The sequence below is a fragment of the Numenius arquata genome, unplaced genomic scaffold (genome assembly GCF_964106895.1).
Source record: "Numenius arquata unplaced genomic scaffold, bNumArq3.hap1.1 HAP1_SCAFFOLD_1526, whole genome shotgun sequence".
In the NCBI taxonomy this organism is placed as follows: Eukaryota; Metazoa; Chordata; class Aves; order Charadriiformes; family Scolopacidae; genus Numenius; species Numenius arquata.
In genome coordinates, this window is record NW_027414069.1 from 1 (window position 1) to 15,078 (window position 15,078).

Below are 15,078 nucleotides of genomic sequence, written 5' to 3' on the forward strand. Positions count from 1 at the left end.
AGTCGCCATGGGGCCGCGCGGGGCGGCGCGGCTGGTGGCGGGGCTGGCGCTGGCCCTGGGGACGGTGGCGGCTCTGGGGCTGCGACACCGGCACCGGAACATCCGCGGCGGCGGGATGACGGCGGCGGCGGCGGCGGGGGGCGAGGCCTGCGGCGGCCTGCGCGGCGTCCCGGCCGCCCTCGGTAACAACACGCACCAGGTGAGCCCGGACGGACGGAGGGACGGACTGACCGACCCCAGGGCCACCGGGGTGCGGGAGCGGGGAGGGGGACCGGAGACTCCCCGGACGGGACAGGAGGGAGGACAACCCCCCCCACACCCGCCCCGCCCCGCCCCGCCCCGGCCGGCGCCTTGTGGGACGGACGGACGGACCGACTGACAGACAGACGGACGGACGGACAGGTCCCCGCCCCGGGGCCTGGCGCGGGCAGGTGGTTTCTTATGGGAGCGGGACGGACGGACAGACAGACAGACAGACAGACAACCCCCCTGAATCCCCTGGGACGGACAGACCGAGGGATAGACATCCCCCCCTATATCCCCTGGGACGGACGGACAGACTGACATCCCCCCTATATCCCCTGGGACGGACGGACAGACAGACAGACTGACATCCCCCCCTATATCCCCTGGGACGGACGGACAGACTGACAGACATCCCCTCGCACCCCCTAGGACAAACAGACAACCCCCTATACCCCCTAGGATGGATGGACAGACATCCCCCCTGCATCCCCTAGGACAGACGGATGGACAGACAGACGGACACACACACACCCTCCCTGTATCCCCTGGCATGGACAGATGGACAGACATTCCCCTCCCTACGTCCCCTGGGACAGACAGACAACCCCCTGCACCCCTTGGGATGGACAGACAGACACTCCCCTTACACCCCCTGGGACAGACAGACAGACAGACACCCCCCTACACCCTCTGAGACGGACAGACAGACACCCCCTTACACCCTCTGGGACAGACAGAGAGACAGACACCCCTTTTCACCCCCCTGGGACAGACAGACAGACAGACACTCCCCTTACACCCACTGGGACAGACAGACAGACATCCCCTTACACCCTCTGGGACAGAGAGAGAGACAGACACCCCTTTACACCCCCTGGGACAGACAGACAGACACCCCCTTACACCCCCTGAAATGGACAGACAGACACCCCCCTTACACCCACTGGGACAGACAGACAGACAGACACCCCCCTTAGACCCTCTGAGACGGACAGACAGACACCCCCCTTACACCCTCTGGGACAGACAGACAGACAGCCCCCGCTCCCCCTGTGCCATCTGGGGCAGGACGGGGCGGGACAGACAGACAGACAGACAGACGGGCACTGCCCTGCCTGTGCCAGCAGAGGCACCTGCTGCAGCGGGATGGGCGCCCTGCGCAGGGACAGACAGACGGACACCGCCTGCCGGGGGGGGGGGGGGGGGCAGAGCTCCCCCATAACCCCCCAGTGGGGAGCAGACACCCCCCCCACCCCCCCCCCCCCCCCATCAAGACAGACTGGGGAGAGGGCGGAAGGACAGACAGACAGAGGGACGGACGGACAGACAGGGGGATCCTGACCTGTCCCCGTGGGTTGATCATTAACCGAGGGCGGGGGGGGGAGGGGGGGGGGGAACGGACGGACACACAGGGATGGGACCCGCTGGCTCTTGGCCACCACCTGCTCCGCCCCCCCCTGCTGGCCCGGCCGGTGGCCACTCAGTGGCGGTGGCTTTGCCAGCCCAGTTTGACCAGTCCCTCCACTGGTCCTGTGCCAATTTACTTTTTTTCCCTTTTTTTTCTTCATCCCCCCCCCCCCCCCCCCATAAGGGGATGCCTCCCGTGGAGTGGGACACGGTTGGGGGGGGGCACCGCGGTGTCCCCTCCTGTCACCTCTCCCCGGTGCTCCCTGGGCCTTGGGGACACCGTGGCCGTCACCTTGTCCCTGCCACAGGGCTCCCCTTCTCCCTCCCTCCCCTGGGGGTGGTGGCCTCCCCCCTCCCCCCTCCCTGTCCCCGGGCCCCCCAGGGGTGTCCCCAGCCACCCCCACCCCTCTACCCCGCTCCCCTCCGCCCGTCCCAGTCCAAACCAGTGTCCCCCAGTGCCACCGCGGGGGTCCCTGGCAGCTGCCCAGCAGCCGGTCTGAGCATGGGGGGGGTGTGGGGGTGTCCCAGCGTGGTGGGGGGGGGGCTGGGGGGGCGATGAGTGGGGGAGAGGGGACAGCCGTGGGGACAGGGTAGTGTCACCTTCCTGGGTGGGTGGCAGGGGAAGGGACCAGGACCCTGGTTGTCCCCTGGGAGGGGGTGGCCACGGGGCATGTTGTGGCCGTGCCCTGCAGGGTTGTTGGGGGGGGGTCTGGTGTTTGTGTCCCCCCCCCCGGCTGTATTTGAGAGTCTTTGTGTCATCTCTTCCCTCGCAGTGCGTCTTCGATGACCTCAGCGGTTCCGTGTCACTGTCCTGGGTGGGCGACAGCACGGGGGTAAGCACCGGGGAGGGGGGGTAGGGGGGGGTGTCCTCCCCCCCCACACCCAGAACGGCTGTGACCCCCTCTGGAGGGGGTGTGTGACAACAGTGTCCCCCTCCTCTGCCCGGCGGGCACCTGATGGAGGGATGGGAGGTGGTGGTGGTGGTGGTGGTGGTCCTGGGGAGGGGACAACCCTTGGTTGGGGACACACACACACAAACACACACACAAAAAAGGTCGGGGGGGGGGTCCTTGTGGGCTCCGGGTGTGACCCCACCCGTCCGTCTGTCCCTCCCCAGGTCATCCTGGTCCTGACGACCTTCCAGGTGCCGCTGGTGATCATGAGCTTCGGCCAGTCCAAGCTCTACCGCAGGTGAGGACACCCCCCCCTTCCCTCCCCCCCCCCCTCCCTGCCACCTCTTCCCAGGACCCTTCCCAGCAGGGGGGGGGTGGTGTGGGGGGGTCTGTGTGTGTCCCACCCCCCGGCATCGCTCAGCCCCCTCCCCTTCCAGCGAGGACTACGGCAAAACCTTCACGGACATCACCGGCCTCATCAACAACACTTTCATCCGCACCGAGTTCGGGATGGCCATCGGCCCGGAAAACTCGGGAAAGGTAGGAATGGGGAAGGAACATCCCCCCAGGACACCCCCCACATCCCGTCCCGTCCCCCCCCCCGACTCCTGGTCATTTTTCTGCCCCCCCCCCCCCCCCCCTTCTCCTTTTCCTTCCCAGGTTATCCTGACGGGGGATGTCTCCGGTGGCAGCCGCGGCGGCAGGATTTTCCGCTCCTCCGATTTCGCCAAGAATTTCATCCAGACGGATTTGCCCTTCCACCCCCTGGTGCAAATCACCTACCACCCCCAGGACTCCCGCTGCCTCCTGGCCCTCAGCACCGAGGTGAGGACCAACCCCCCCGCCCCCCCACCGGGGCCAGGAGCGGGGGGCCACCAGTATGGGACCCTCGGGCCGGGGGGGGGCCGAGGGTGATGCTTCCCCACGGATCAGCCGGATGGTGGCTACGGGTCCTGTCCTGGATGATGCCCGTGGCCCTGGGATGAGGGGGGGGCGACACAGCTGGGGATGGGGATTTGCAGCCCCAGAGTTGGGGGAGGCTTTTTTTGGGGGGGGAGGCTGTTTTGTGGGGGGGCCACCAGTATGGGACCCTCGGGCCGGGGCAGGGGCTGAGGGTGATGCTTCCCCACGGATCAGCCGGATGGTGGCCACGGGTCCTGTCCTGGATGCCTGTGGCCCTGATATTGGGGGGACACAGCTGGGGATGGGGATTTGCAGCCCCAGAGTTGGGGGAGGCTTTTTTTGGGGGGGAAGGCTTTTTTTGGGGGGGCACCAGTATGGGACCCTCGGGCCGGGGGTGGCCTAAGGTGATGCTTCCCCATGGATGGTGGCCACGGGCATCCAGGACAGGACCCATGGCTCTGGGATGAGGCGGGGGGGACACATTTAGGGAGCGGGATTTGCAGCCCCAGAGTTGGGGGAGGCTTTTTTGGGGGGAGTCTGTTTTGGGGGGGCCACCAGGATGGGACCCTCAGGCCAGGGGGTGGCCAAGGGTGATGCTTCCCCACGGATCAGCCGGATGGTGGCCACGGGTCCTGTCCTGGATGCCTGTGGCCCTGGGATGGGGGGGACACAGCTGGGGATGGGGATTTGCAGCCCCAGAGTTGGGGGAGGCTTTTTTTGGGGAGGGAGGCTTTTTTTTGGGGGGGGGCGGTTGTTGGTTATAACCACCCTCTGGGCTCTTGCAGAACGGGCTCTGGGTCTCCAAGGACTTTGGGGAGACGTGGGAAGAGATCCATAAAGCCGTCTGCCTGGCCAAGTGGTGAGTGCCCCCCACTTTTTTTTTTGGTGGGGGGGGAACTAATTTTTGCCGGGGGGGGGGGGGGGGGGCATCACAACCTGAGCAGTCAGGGGGGACACCCACCCTCCCATCCGCCCCCAACCAAACCCCTCGGAGCGATGCCACGTGTGTGGGTGGGGGCATCTTGGGCCACCGTGTCCCACCTGCTTTTTTGAGGGGGGGGGGAATATGGGGGGCGGTGTGTGTTGCCATGTGTCCCCCCCCGCAACTCATTTTTCTCTCCCCCAGGGGTGCGAACGACACCATCTTCTTCACCACCTACTTGAACAACTCCTGCAGTAAGTGCTTCTTCATCCCCTGTCACCTCTTTTAGGGGGGTCACTTGTCACTTTGGGGGCCCCCGCAGAGCCCCCCTCCTCCCCCCCAGCAGATCCCCCCGCAGAAAAGCTAGGAATACCTGAAGGGGGATATATTGGGACATTGGGGGCGGGGACACACAGCACTAACGAAGGCGGAGGCTCGTTAATTAATCCACCGGCCCTTCTTCTTAAGAAGCTGATCTGGGGTTCCTGGAGCTCAAGAAGACCTCCGACTTCGGCAAATCCTTCAAGGTCATCGGCACCAAGATTTATTCCTTCGGGCTGGGAGGACGCTTTCTCTTCGCCTCCGTCATGACAGAGAAGGTCCTTGTCCCCCTCTTTGTCCCCCTCTTTGTCCCCCTCTTTGTCCCCCTCTTTGTCCCCCTCTTTGTCCCCCTCTTTGTCCCCCAATCCCTTTCCTCGTGGCTCGTCCCTGCATCTCCTGGCCAGGAGGGATGAAGGGCTGAGGATGACGATGAGGCTTTGGTTTCCCCAGGGGACCACCAGGCGCATCCACGTCTCCCTGGACCAAGGGGACACCTGGAACATGGCCCAGCTCCCCTCCGTCGGCCACGAGCAGTTTTACTCCATCCTGGCTGCCAACGACGACTTGGTCTTCATGCACGTGGACGAGCCGGGCGGTGAGTGACACCGGGGGACGGGGACACATCCCCGGGATGGCTCCTCGCCCGAGCAGGGGGGGCCTCTGCTGTGCCTGGGAGGACGGACTTTCTCGTTAAGGCGTTGCTAATTAGCAGGCTGGTGGTTTTGCGGCGCGTGGGGACCCGTGACCGCGTTGTGTCCCTTTTTTGTGACACCGGAGGAGGAGAAACCCTTCTTCTCTTCCTGAGGAGGTGGTGGGGGGGACACACGTCACTGGGGGTGCCGATGCCGGTCTGTGGTGGCCCCCTGGGACCTCCCCCCTCACTGTTGTCCCCGTGTCCCTCGTGCAGACACGGGGTTTGGCACCATCTACACCTCCGATGACCGCGGCATCGTCTACTCCAAGTCCCTGGAGCGGCACCTTTACACCACCACGGGGGGGGAGACCGACTTCACCAACGTCACCTCCCTACGCGGCATCTACATCACCAGCGTCCTCTCCGAAGGTGGGCCACCGCCTCTCCGTGTGTGTGTGTGTCGTGTCCCCCCCCCCCACCCCAAAACCAGGCTCACACCTCCCCAGGGCTGGAATCTAGGGGCTGGAGTGGAGCGTGACACCCCCCACCCCCTGCCTCATTCCGGGGGGGCGGTGAGGATGTGCTGGCCTTCCTCCCGACCCCTTCGCCTCTTCCTCCTCCTCCCACCAGACAATTCCATCCAGTCCGTCATCACTTTTGACCGGGGGGGGGAGTGGGTGCCGCTGCGCAAACCCAAAAACACCACCTGTGACTCCACGGCCAGGAGCAAGGATGAGGTGGGTCCATCCCCCGGGGGGGGGGGGGGGTGGCGGTCCCGGGGCTGTTTTCCTGGGTATCCTTCATCCCAGGGATGCTGGGGGGGGGGGCGAGGGATCCATTCTGCAGCCCCCGCCGGAGATGCTGAGGGTGTGGGGCTGGCTGCGTGTGGGCTGTGGGTCGCACCATGGGGCTGCGTGGCAAGCCCTGGGGAAATTGGGGGGTCCTGTGGAGGTTGGGGGGTCCTGGGGGTGGTCCCTCAGGTATCCTCCATTCTGGGGGGGGGCAAGAAATCCATCCTGCAGCCCCCGTTGGAGATGATGAGGGTGTGGGGCCAGGCATGTGTGGGCTGTGGGTTGCACCATGGGGCTGCACAGCGAGCCCTGGGGAGGTTGGGGGGCCCTGGGGGTGGTCCCCCAAATATTCTCCATCCTGGGGGGGGGGCGAGGGATTCATCCTGCAGCCCCCACTGGAGATGCTGAGGGTGTGGGGCTGGCTGTGGGTCCCGCCATCAGGCTGTGGGTCGCACCGTGGGCAAGCTCTGGAGACATTGGGGGGTCCTGGGGAGGTTGGGGGGTCCTGGGGGTGGTCCCCCAAATATTCTCCATCCGGGGGGGGTGAGGAATCCATCCTGCAGCCCCTGTTGGAGATGCTGAGGGTGTGGGGCTGGCTGTGGGTCTCACCATCAGGCTGTGGGTGCCACCGTGGGCAAGCCCAGGGGAGGTTGGGGGGTCCTGGGGGTGGTCCCCCAAGTATCCTCCATCCTGGGGGGGTGTGAGGGATCCATCCTGCAGCCCCCGCCGGAGATGCTGAGGGCATAGGACCGGCTGTGGGTCCCACCGTGGGCAAGCCCCGGAGACACTGGGGGGTCCTGGGGAGGTTGAGGGGTCCTGGGGATGGTCCCCCAAGTATCCTCTGTCCCGGGGGGGGGTGTGAGGGATCCATCCTGCAGCCCCCACTGGAGATGCTGAGGGCGTAGGACCAGCTGTGGGTCCCACCGTGGGCAAGCCCAGGGGAGGTTGGGGGGTCCTGGGGGGTGGTCCCCAGCAGGCACTGGGAGTTATTGGGTGAACGTGCCCCCCCCCCATCACCGGCGCTGGTTCCCACGGGCTCTGTTCTCCTCTTGCAGTGCAGCCTCCACATCCACGCCTCCTACAGCATCTCCCAGAAGCTGAACGTCCCCATGGCTCCCCTCTCCGAGCCCAACGCCGTCGGCATCGTCATCGCCCACGGTACCGAGCTTCAGCGGGGCGGGGGACGGGAACGGGGAGCCTGCGTTTGTGTCTCTCTTGTCACCCTTTTCCACCCCCCCACCCCACCCCCCGACACACACACCTTGTCACCCTGTCCTTCCAGGGAGCGTCGGGGGGGCCATCTCGGTGATGAGTCCCGACGTCTACATCTCGGACGACGGGGGCTACACCTGGGCGCGGATGCTGGAGGGGCCACATCATTACGCCATCCTGGATTCGGGGGGGCTCATCGTGGCCATCGAGCACACCAGCCAGCCCGTCAACGTCCTCGAGTACGTCCAGGCTGTCCCCTTGGCAAACAGGGAGGGGGGACACACAACACAGAAAGAGGGGGGTGGGGGTGGGGGTGGTTGGGTGTCCTCACCGCGCCACCCAGCTTGGTGTCGTCGGCAAACTTGCTGGGATAGAGTGCACCCTCAACAGGTTTGCTGATGACACCGAGCTGTGTGGCGTGGTGACACGCTGGAGGGAAGGGATGCCATCCAGAGGGACCTGGACAGGCTGGGGAGGTGGCCCCGTGCAAACTGCATGAAGTTCAACCAGGCCAAGTGCAGGGTCCTGCACCTGGGAGGTGGCAATCCCAAGCACAAATCCAGGTTGGGTGGAGAATGGGCTGGAGAGCAGCCCTGAGGAGAAGGACTTGGGGGTGTTGGTGGGTGAGAAGCTCAACATGAGCCGGCAACGTGCGCTGGCAGCCCAGAAAGCCAACCCCATCCTGGGCTGCATCAAGAGAAGTGTGGCCAGCAGGTCACGGGAGGTGATTCTACCCCTCTACTCTGCGCTCGTGAGACCCCACCTGGAATACTGTGTCCAGCTTTGGAGTCCTCAACACGGGAAGGACATGGATCTGTTGGAATGGGGCCAGCGGAGGGCCACGAAGATGATCAGAGGGATGGAGCCCTATGGAGACAGGCTGAGAGAGCTGGGGTTGTTCAGCCTGGAGAAGAGAAGGCTCCGGGGAGACCTCACAGCAGCCTCCCAATATCTGAAGGGAGCCTCCAGGAGAGCCGGAGAGGGACTCTTTGTCAGGAGATGTAGTGACAGGACAAGGGGTAATGGCTTTAAATTGGAAGAGGGGAGATTTACATTAGATATTAGGAGGAAATTCTTTCCTGTGAGGGTGGTGAGGCACTGGAACAGGTTGCCCAGGGAAGTTGTGGCTGCCCCATCCCTGGAGGGGTTCAAGGCCAGGTTGGATGGGGCTTGGAGCAACCTGGTCTGGTGGGAGGTGTCCCTGCCCATGGCAGGGGGGTTGGAACTCGATGATCTTTAAGGTCCCTTCCAACTCTAACCGTTCTATGATTCTATGATTGTCCCCTCGCTGGCAGGTTCTCCACGGACGAGGGGCAGTGCTGGTACAAATACACCTTCTCCAAGGAACCCATCTTCTTCACGGGCCTGGCCTCCGAGCCGGGGGCTCGTTCCATGAACGTCAGCGTCTGGGGCTTCCGCGGCAACTTCCTCTCCCGCAAGTGGGTCTCCTACACCATCGACTTCAGCCAGCTGCTCAGCAGGACCTGTGAGAGCTAACGGGGACCGACGGGGACAACCAGGGCTGGGAACAACCTGGGCTGGGCTTGGATGGGGACAACCAAGGCTGGGGACAACCAAGGGCTGAGAACAGCCAGAAATGGGCTGGGGACAGCCAGGAGGGGGGACTGCTGAGACTGGGGGACAATCAGGGCTGGACTGGGGACAGCCAGGACAGGAGGTGACCAGGACTGGACTGGGGACAACCAGGGCTTGGGGACAGCCAGGGCTGGGCTTGGGGTCAGCTGGGGCCGGGGACAACCAGGGCTGGGCTTGGGGACAACCAGGGCTGGGGACAACCGGGGCTGGGGACAACCAAGGGCTGAGAACAGCCAGAAATGGGCTGGGGACAGCCAGGAGGGGGGACTGCTGAGACTGGGGGACAATCAGGGCTGGACTGGGGACAGCCAGGACAGGAGGTGACCAGGACTGGACTGGGGACAGCCAGAGCTGGGGACAACCAGGGCTGGGGACAGCCAGAGCTGGGCTGGGGGACGTTTTTGCCTCCATCCCTCGGTGCAGGTGACATTGGCAGAGTCTCTCTGGGGGACAGTGTGTCCCCTGGTCCCCTCCACGGGGACAGCGTGCCGGGGGTGAGCGGTCGGGGGGTCCCGTGGCTCGTGCCGGGCCAGTTCCCCGGAGCCTCATCCCACCCATTCCCACGGCGGTGACATCCCCGGGGGGGGGGACCTCCCCCATCCCTGGCAGGCGAGGACAAGGACTACACCATCTGGCTGGCGCACTCCAGCGATCCCAGTGACCCCAGTGACGGCTGCATACTGGGCTACAAGGAGCAGTACCGGCGGCTCCGTAAATCCTCCGTCTGCCAGAACGGCCGGGACTACGCCGTCACCAAGCAGCCATCCGTCTGTCCCTGCACGCTCCAGGATTTCCTCTGGTACCCTCCATTCCCGACCCTCTCCCCACCTTCTGTCCCCAACTGATGGCCCGGGTGTCACCCTTCCCGTGTGGCCGTGTCCCCGGGAAAGATCTCATTTCCCTTTTTTTTTTTTTTTTCTTTCCCCGCAGCGATTTTGGGTATTATCGCCCGGAAAACCAGTCGGTTTGTGTGGAGCAACCGGAGCTGAAGGGCCACGACCTGGAATTCTGTCTCTACGGGAGACGGGAGCTGCTCAAAACCAGCGGGTAAAGCCCAAATCCCCGGGGAATCCCGCACGCCCGACGGGGGACGGATCCTGCCATGTCACCTTGGAATGGTGTCACCAAGTGTCACCTCCCCGTCTCCAGGTACCGGAAAATCCCCGGGGACAAGTGTTCGGGAGGGGAGAGCCCGAGCCGGGAGGAGACGGACATGAAGAAGAAATGCACCAGCAACTTCCTCAACCCCAGCCAGCTGGTAGGTGACGGTGACACCGGCCAGGAGGCGACGGTGACACTGCCTGGGTGCGGGTGACAGCTCTGGGCACGGGGCCACCTCCCCGATAAACCCGCCATGGGACAGGACTCTGATCCCTAAATCTGCCCAACTGGGTGCTGGGGGCAGGGGGGGGACGACACACGGACGTGGTGGCTTTTATCCCCCTTCCCTGGGTTAAAGGGGGGGTGCTGGGTGTGTTGGGGACACGGTGACACCCCCCCCCCCCCCCCAACTGGTGGCTCTTCCTCCACAGGTGGCTTCCTCCAGCTCCACCCCCATCATCCTGGCCGTGGTGGCCGTGCTGCTGGTCACCGCCGTGGCCGGAGTCCTCCTGGTCAAGAAATACGTCTGCGGGGGCAGGTGAGGAGCAGCCGAGAGGTGGCCGGACCCTCTGTCCTTGTCACCGCGGGGCTGGGGGGGGGGGGGGGGTGTGTCACCCTGTGCCCCCCCCCCCCCCCAGCTCCCAGCAAACCCCCCTCCCCAGCCTGGGTCTGCTTTGGAGGGGGGCATCCCCCCGCCCGCCCCCCCACCCCGGCTCTTTGCAGGGATGAGTGTGTCCGTCCGTCCCCTGGGGTGGGAGGTGACACAGTGACATGTCGTGTCCCCCCCCCCCCCGACCACCACCTCTTCTCTGTCCCTTCTCCTGCCAGGTTCCTGGTCCATCGTTACTCCGTCCTTCGGCAGCACGCGGAGGCCAACGGGGTGGAGGGCATGGACCCCCTGGACCCCCCCACCCCGGCCACCAAGGCTGGCTACCACGATGACTCTGACGAGGTGAGTGTGGCCACCATGTGTGTGTGTGTGTGTCCCTCCCCCCACTTTAAAAAGGGACACCCCCCCCCACACACACACCCTCTGGAGGGTGGCAGCAGGGCTGGGGACAGCGGTGGGTGACGGTGCCATCTCTTCCCCAGGACCTCCTGGAGTAGCGGCACCGACGCCGGGGACGATGCCACCCACCGGCTCCCGCCCCCCCCAACCCCGGCGCAGGCAGGGACATCCCTCCCCACCCCCCCGGGGGGGGGGGTTGGCTTCGCTGCTGGGGGGGGGACACAACACACGCAGGGGTTTAACTTAACTCCCCTTTAATATTTCCTTCCATCGCTGGGGGGGGGGGGGAAGCTTTTATGATCTTTTATTTTTCCCTTTTCCGGGCGGTTTTATTTTAAGGATGAGTAGGAATTGTAGGAGCAGCCCCCCCCCCCCCGAAATCCCCCCCCCGCTCCCTCTAATGACAGCGTTGTCCCCAGGGGTGTCACCGCTGCCGGGGGGGGGGGGTGGGCAGCAGCCAGGTTTGCTCCTGCCCCCGCTGCCTGTTTCTTCTCCAAAGCAATACAAACTGGGGGGGGGGGGGAAGCACTGCTGCTGGGCCCCCCCTGCGCCCCCCAGCTTTGGGGGGGGGGGTGTCCAGCTCTGCCTCCCCCTCCCCAAATATCCCCCCCCCCCCAGGCTGGCCTTGGCCGAGGGAAACGCAGCAATAATGAATTAAAGCTTGAAGCTCTTTATCCAGGGGCTGGGGGGGGGGGGGGGGCTCAGCCCCAGCCCCCCCCCTCTCCCCCCCCAGGCCAGCAGTGGGGCAGGCAGGATGGGAGGGGGCTGAGAGGAGCCCCCCACCCCCCCACCCCGTGGTGGGTCTGTCCTTCGCTGTGGGCTGGCATTGCCGCGCCCCCCCCCGAACCCCCCCCCAGCTTGCACCCTGCCAGGTTCTGGTCCCAGCACTGTTACAGTCTCCTTACACTGGAAGCCCCCCCTTTTTTTGGGGGGGACTGGGGGGAGGGGGGGGGGCTGCACCCCACAACAGCCCCCCCCCCCTCCCAGCTGTGTGTGTGTGGGGGGGCTTTACGTGAAACCCCCCCCAGCTAGGGTGGGGGGGCTTTGCCTGACCCCCAACCTCCCCGGCTGGGTTGTGGGGTGCAGTGGTGGGGGGGGGACATTGGGGTGGGGGGGGTGCAAGCAGGAGGGGGGGGGGGTGTAGACCCCCCCCCCCTCCTTCCTTGCCCCTCAGCCCCTTGTGATCCACTACAGCTATCGCGATATGGCCGTGCTGTCGTGACACGTGGCTTCTGCTCTTGCCTGCTCTGTGTGTGTCCCCCCCGGGGCAGGGCACACTGGGGATTGGGGGGGGGGGGAATGTCCCCAGCACCTCCTGCTACAGCACTGGGACCCCCCCCCAAGTCCGTGGGGCCGAATAGGGCCCCCCCAGGGTGCTGAGGGAGCTGGTGGAGGTGGCCACCAAGCCCCTTCCCAGCAGCCCTGGTGAACTGGGCGGGGGGGGGTCCCAGTTGGCTGGAGGTTGGAGAAGGTGACGTCCCCCCACCAGAAGGGACCGGAAGGAGGATCTGGGGGACTTCAGACCTGTCGGTGTGTCCTTGGTGCTAGGGAAGGTCGCCCCAAGTGCCACCACCCGGCACGTGCAGGACAACCAGGCCACCAGGCCATGTCACCTGGGTTCTGGGCATTATTGACCAACCTGGTCCCCTCTGATGAGGTGACCCTCTCGGAGGTCACAATGTGGACTTTAGCAAAGCCTTGGATGGTGTTTCCCGCTGCGTTCTCCTGGAGAAGCCAGCTCATGGCTTGGATGGGTGACTCTGGTGGGATGGTTGGGCCAGAGAGTGGTGGTGAATGGAGGTAACTCCAGTTGGTCACCAGTGGTGTCCCCAAGGCTTGGTGTTGGGGCCGGTTCTCTTTAGTGTCTTTATTAATGACCTGGACAAGGGGATGGAGTGATCCCTCAGGACTTTCAAGGACCGTAGAATTATAGGATCTTCTAGGTTGGTGTTTTGGGTGGGAGCGTTGATCTACTGGAGGGTGGGAAGGTTCTACAGAGGGGTCTGGGCCAGGGTGGATGGATGGGATGAGGCCAACAGTGTGAGGTTCACCATGGCCAAGTGTTGGGTCCTGCCCTTGAGTCACACTAACCCCATGGATGCTCCAGGCTGGGGGAAGAGTGGCTGGAAAAGGACCTGGCAGTGAATAGGAGCCAGCAGAGTGCCCAGGTGGCCAAGATGGCCACCAGCATCCTGGCCTGTGTCAGGAACAGTGTGGCCAACAGGACTGGGGCAATGATGGTCCCCTTGTGCTCAGTACTGGTGAGGCCCTACCTTGAGTGATGGGTCCAGTTTTGGGCCAGTCACTCCAGGAGGGACATTGAGGGGCTGGAGCGTGTCCAGAGAAGGACAGCAAAGCTCCTGAGGGGTCTGGAGACCGAGGAGAAGGGACTGGAGACCAAGAAGGGTTTCAGACCAGGGAGAAGGGGTTGGAGACCGAGGAGAAGGTTCTGGAGAACTTCTGAGGTGCAGGTGAGGGAATTGGGGGTCAAGGGTTGGAAGAGGCTGCCCAGGGCCGTGGTGGAGTCACCATCCCTGGAGGTCTCTGAAGCCGTGGAGATATGCTGAGGGGACATCTCAGTGGGGCTTTGGGCAGGGTCAGGTCTATGGTTGATGATCTCAAAGGTCCCTCCCAACCTGCACCACCCCATAATTTACGTGCTTCAGCCTCCCCTCGGGGGGGACAGGAGGGGACAGGGACGGAGCAGAACCCCCCCTCCCCAACTAAAAGCCATAGCCCTGTGCCACCCCACCCCGCCCCCAACATTGCGTTGTGTGTGTGTGTGTGTGTGTGTCCCCCAACCCCGTCCCAGCCTGGTTTTGGGGACGGTGGCGGGGGGGGGGGGACACACACACACCGAGGCCAGTGCAGAGTCCTGTAAATAAACCTGGATGTGTCATAACTTTGTACTGGTATTTTTCTGTATATTTGCAATATTTGGGTTATTATTAGAAATAAAGCCAAAACGGACCCTGTGTGCCCTCATCTGTGTCGGGGGGGGGGGGACGGGATGGGACACAAGGGACACCGGTGGGGGGGGTGTGTGTGTGTCACCCCTTGCGGGGGCAATGCTGGAAAGGACCCGGAGGGGGGTGTGTGTGTGTTAATTAAAAAGACTATAATTTATTCTGATTTAAGGCAACTCGATGCAAACACGCGACACGGGGGGGGGACACACACACACACACACATATACACAAAAAAGGACCTGGGACACCACCCCCCCCACCCCCCCCCCGCCCCGGGAGCAGCCAAGCAGCCGGGGGGGTTTGGGGGAGGGGGGGGGGGCCATGCGTCACCCCCAGGGGTCTGGGGATGCTCTGAATGTCACCGGGGCCACCCGAGGGGACCCCATGCTTTGGAGGGGGGGGGGGGGGGGGGGAAGGGTACCTGCCCCCCCCCCACCCCCCCCCCCCCCGCCCCGGGTTTTGTGTTTGGGGAGGGGTGGGGGCTGGCATCCCCCTGCTCCTTGTTGGGGGGGGGGCAGGATACGGCCCTCAGCACCAGTCTGGGGGGGGGGGGGGGTATGAGCCCCACGATGGTCCCAGCTGGGACTTCGGAGGGGGGGGGGGGCACCACGGCCAAGGATGCTCAGCCACCACCAGTGACATCATTTCCACCCCCAAACCCCCCCCCGGGGACCCCAGAGACGGTGATTTATGGGGTTAGGGGGTGCCCCCCCCCACCCCCCCCCCCAGTTTTGGGGGGGGGGGGGGGGGAGACCCGCTGCCATTTATCCCTTTGAAAAAGGAAACGGGGGGGGGGGGGGGGGAGGAATGGGTGGTCGGAAAAGCTCCCAATCCCTGGTGCTGGGGGGGGAGAGGGGGGGGCGGCGGGTGGCAGAAGGGGGGTGCAGTCAGGGCTGGGGGGGTAGGGGGGGTGCGGGGGGGGTCGGGGCTGGGGGGGGCCGGCTGGGGTTTTGATGCCCCGCGCCTTCATGTAGGAGATGAACTGGTCGGGAATCTCGGCCAGGACGTCCTTGGCCAGACGGGCCATGCTCAGCACCGGGCTGCCCCCCCCCGCCACGTAGTCACGGAAGGGGA

General features: G+C 64.7%; 1 protein-coding gene across 1 annotated transcript; it reads left to right on the forward strand.

The window, feature by feature from the left end:
- Positions 1–7: 7 nt before the first annotated feature.
- Positions 8–12,257, forward strand: SORT1 (sortilin 1). The gene is made up of 20 exons (XM_074166965.1): positions 8–199; positions 2,427–2,486; positions 2,771–2,844; positions 2,984–3,086; positions 3,207–3,371; positions 4,235–4,308; positions 4,576–4,625; positions 4,840–4,970; positions 5,143–5,287; positions 5,600–5,755; positions 5,957–6,063; positions 7,173–7,275; positions 7,400–7,568; positions 8,625–8,815; positions 9,535–9,724; positions 9,856–9,972; positions 10,075–10,183; positions 10,458–10,564; positions 10,855–10,978; positions 12,210–12,257. The coding sequence occupies exons 1-20, from the start codon at positions 8–10 to the stop codon at positions 12,255–12,257; spliced, it is 2,415 nt and encodes an 804-aa protein (XP_074023066.1).
- Positions 12,258–15,078: the final 2,821 nt, after the last annotated feature.

Excerpts from the sequence above, each read along its gene's own strand:
- SORT1 (XM_074166965.1), top strand. The coding sequence starts at position 8 with ATGGGGCCGCGCGGGGCGGCGCGGCTGGTGGCGGGGCTGGCGCTGGCC. Across the intron at positions 2,487-2,770 it reads GGGTGGGCGACAGCACGGGG|GTCATCCTGGTCCTGACGAC; the intron begins GTAAGCACCGGG and ends GTCCCTCCCCAG. Across the intron at positions 7,276-7,399 it reads CGGCATCGTCATCGCCCACG|GGAGCGTCGGGGGGGCCATC; the intron begins GTACCGAGCTTC and ends CTGTCCTTCCAG.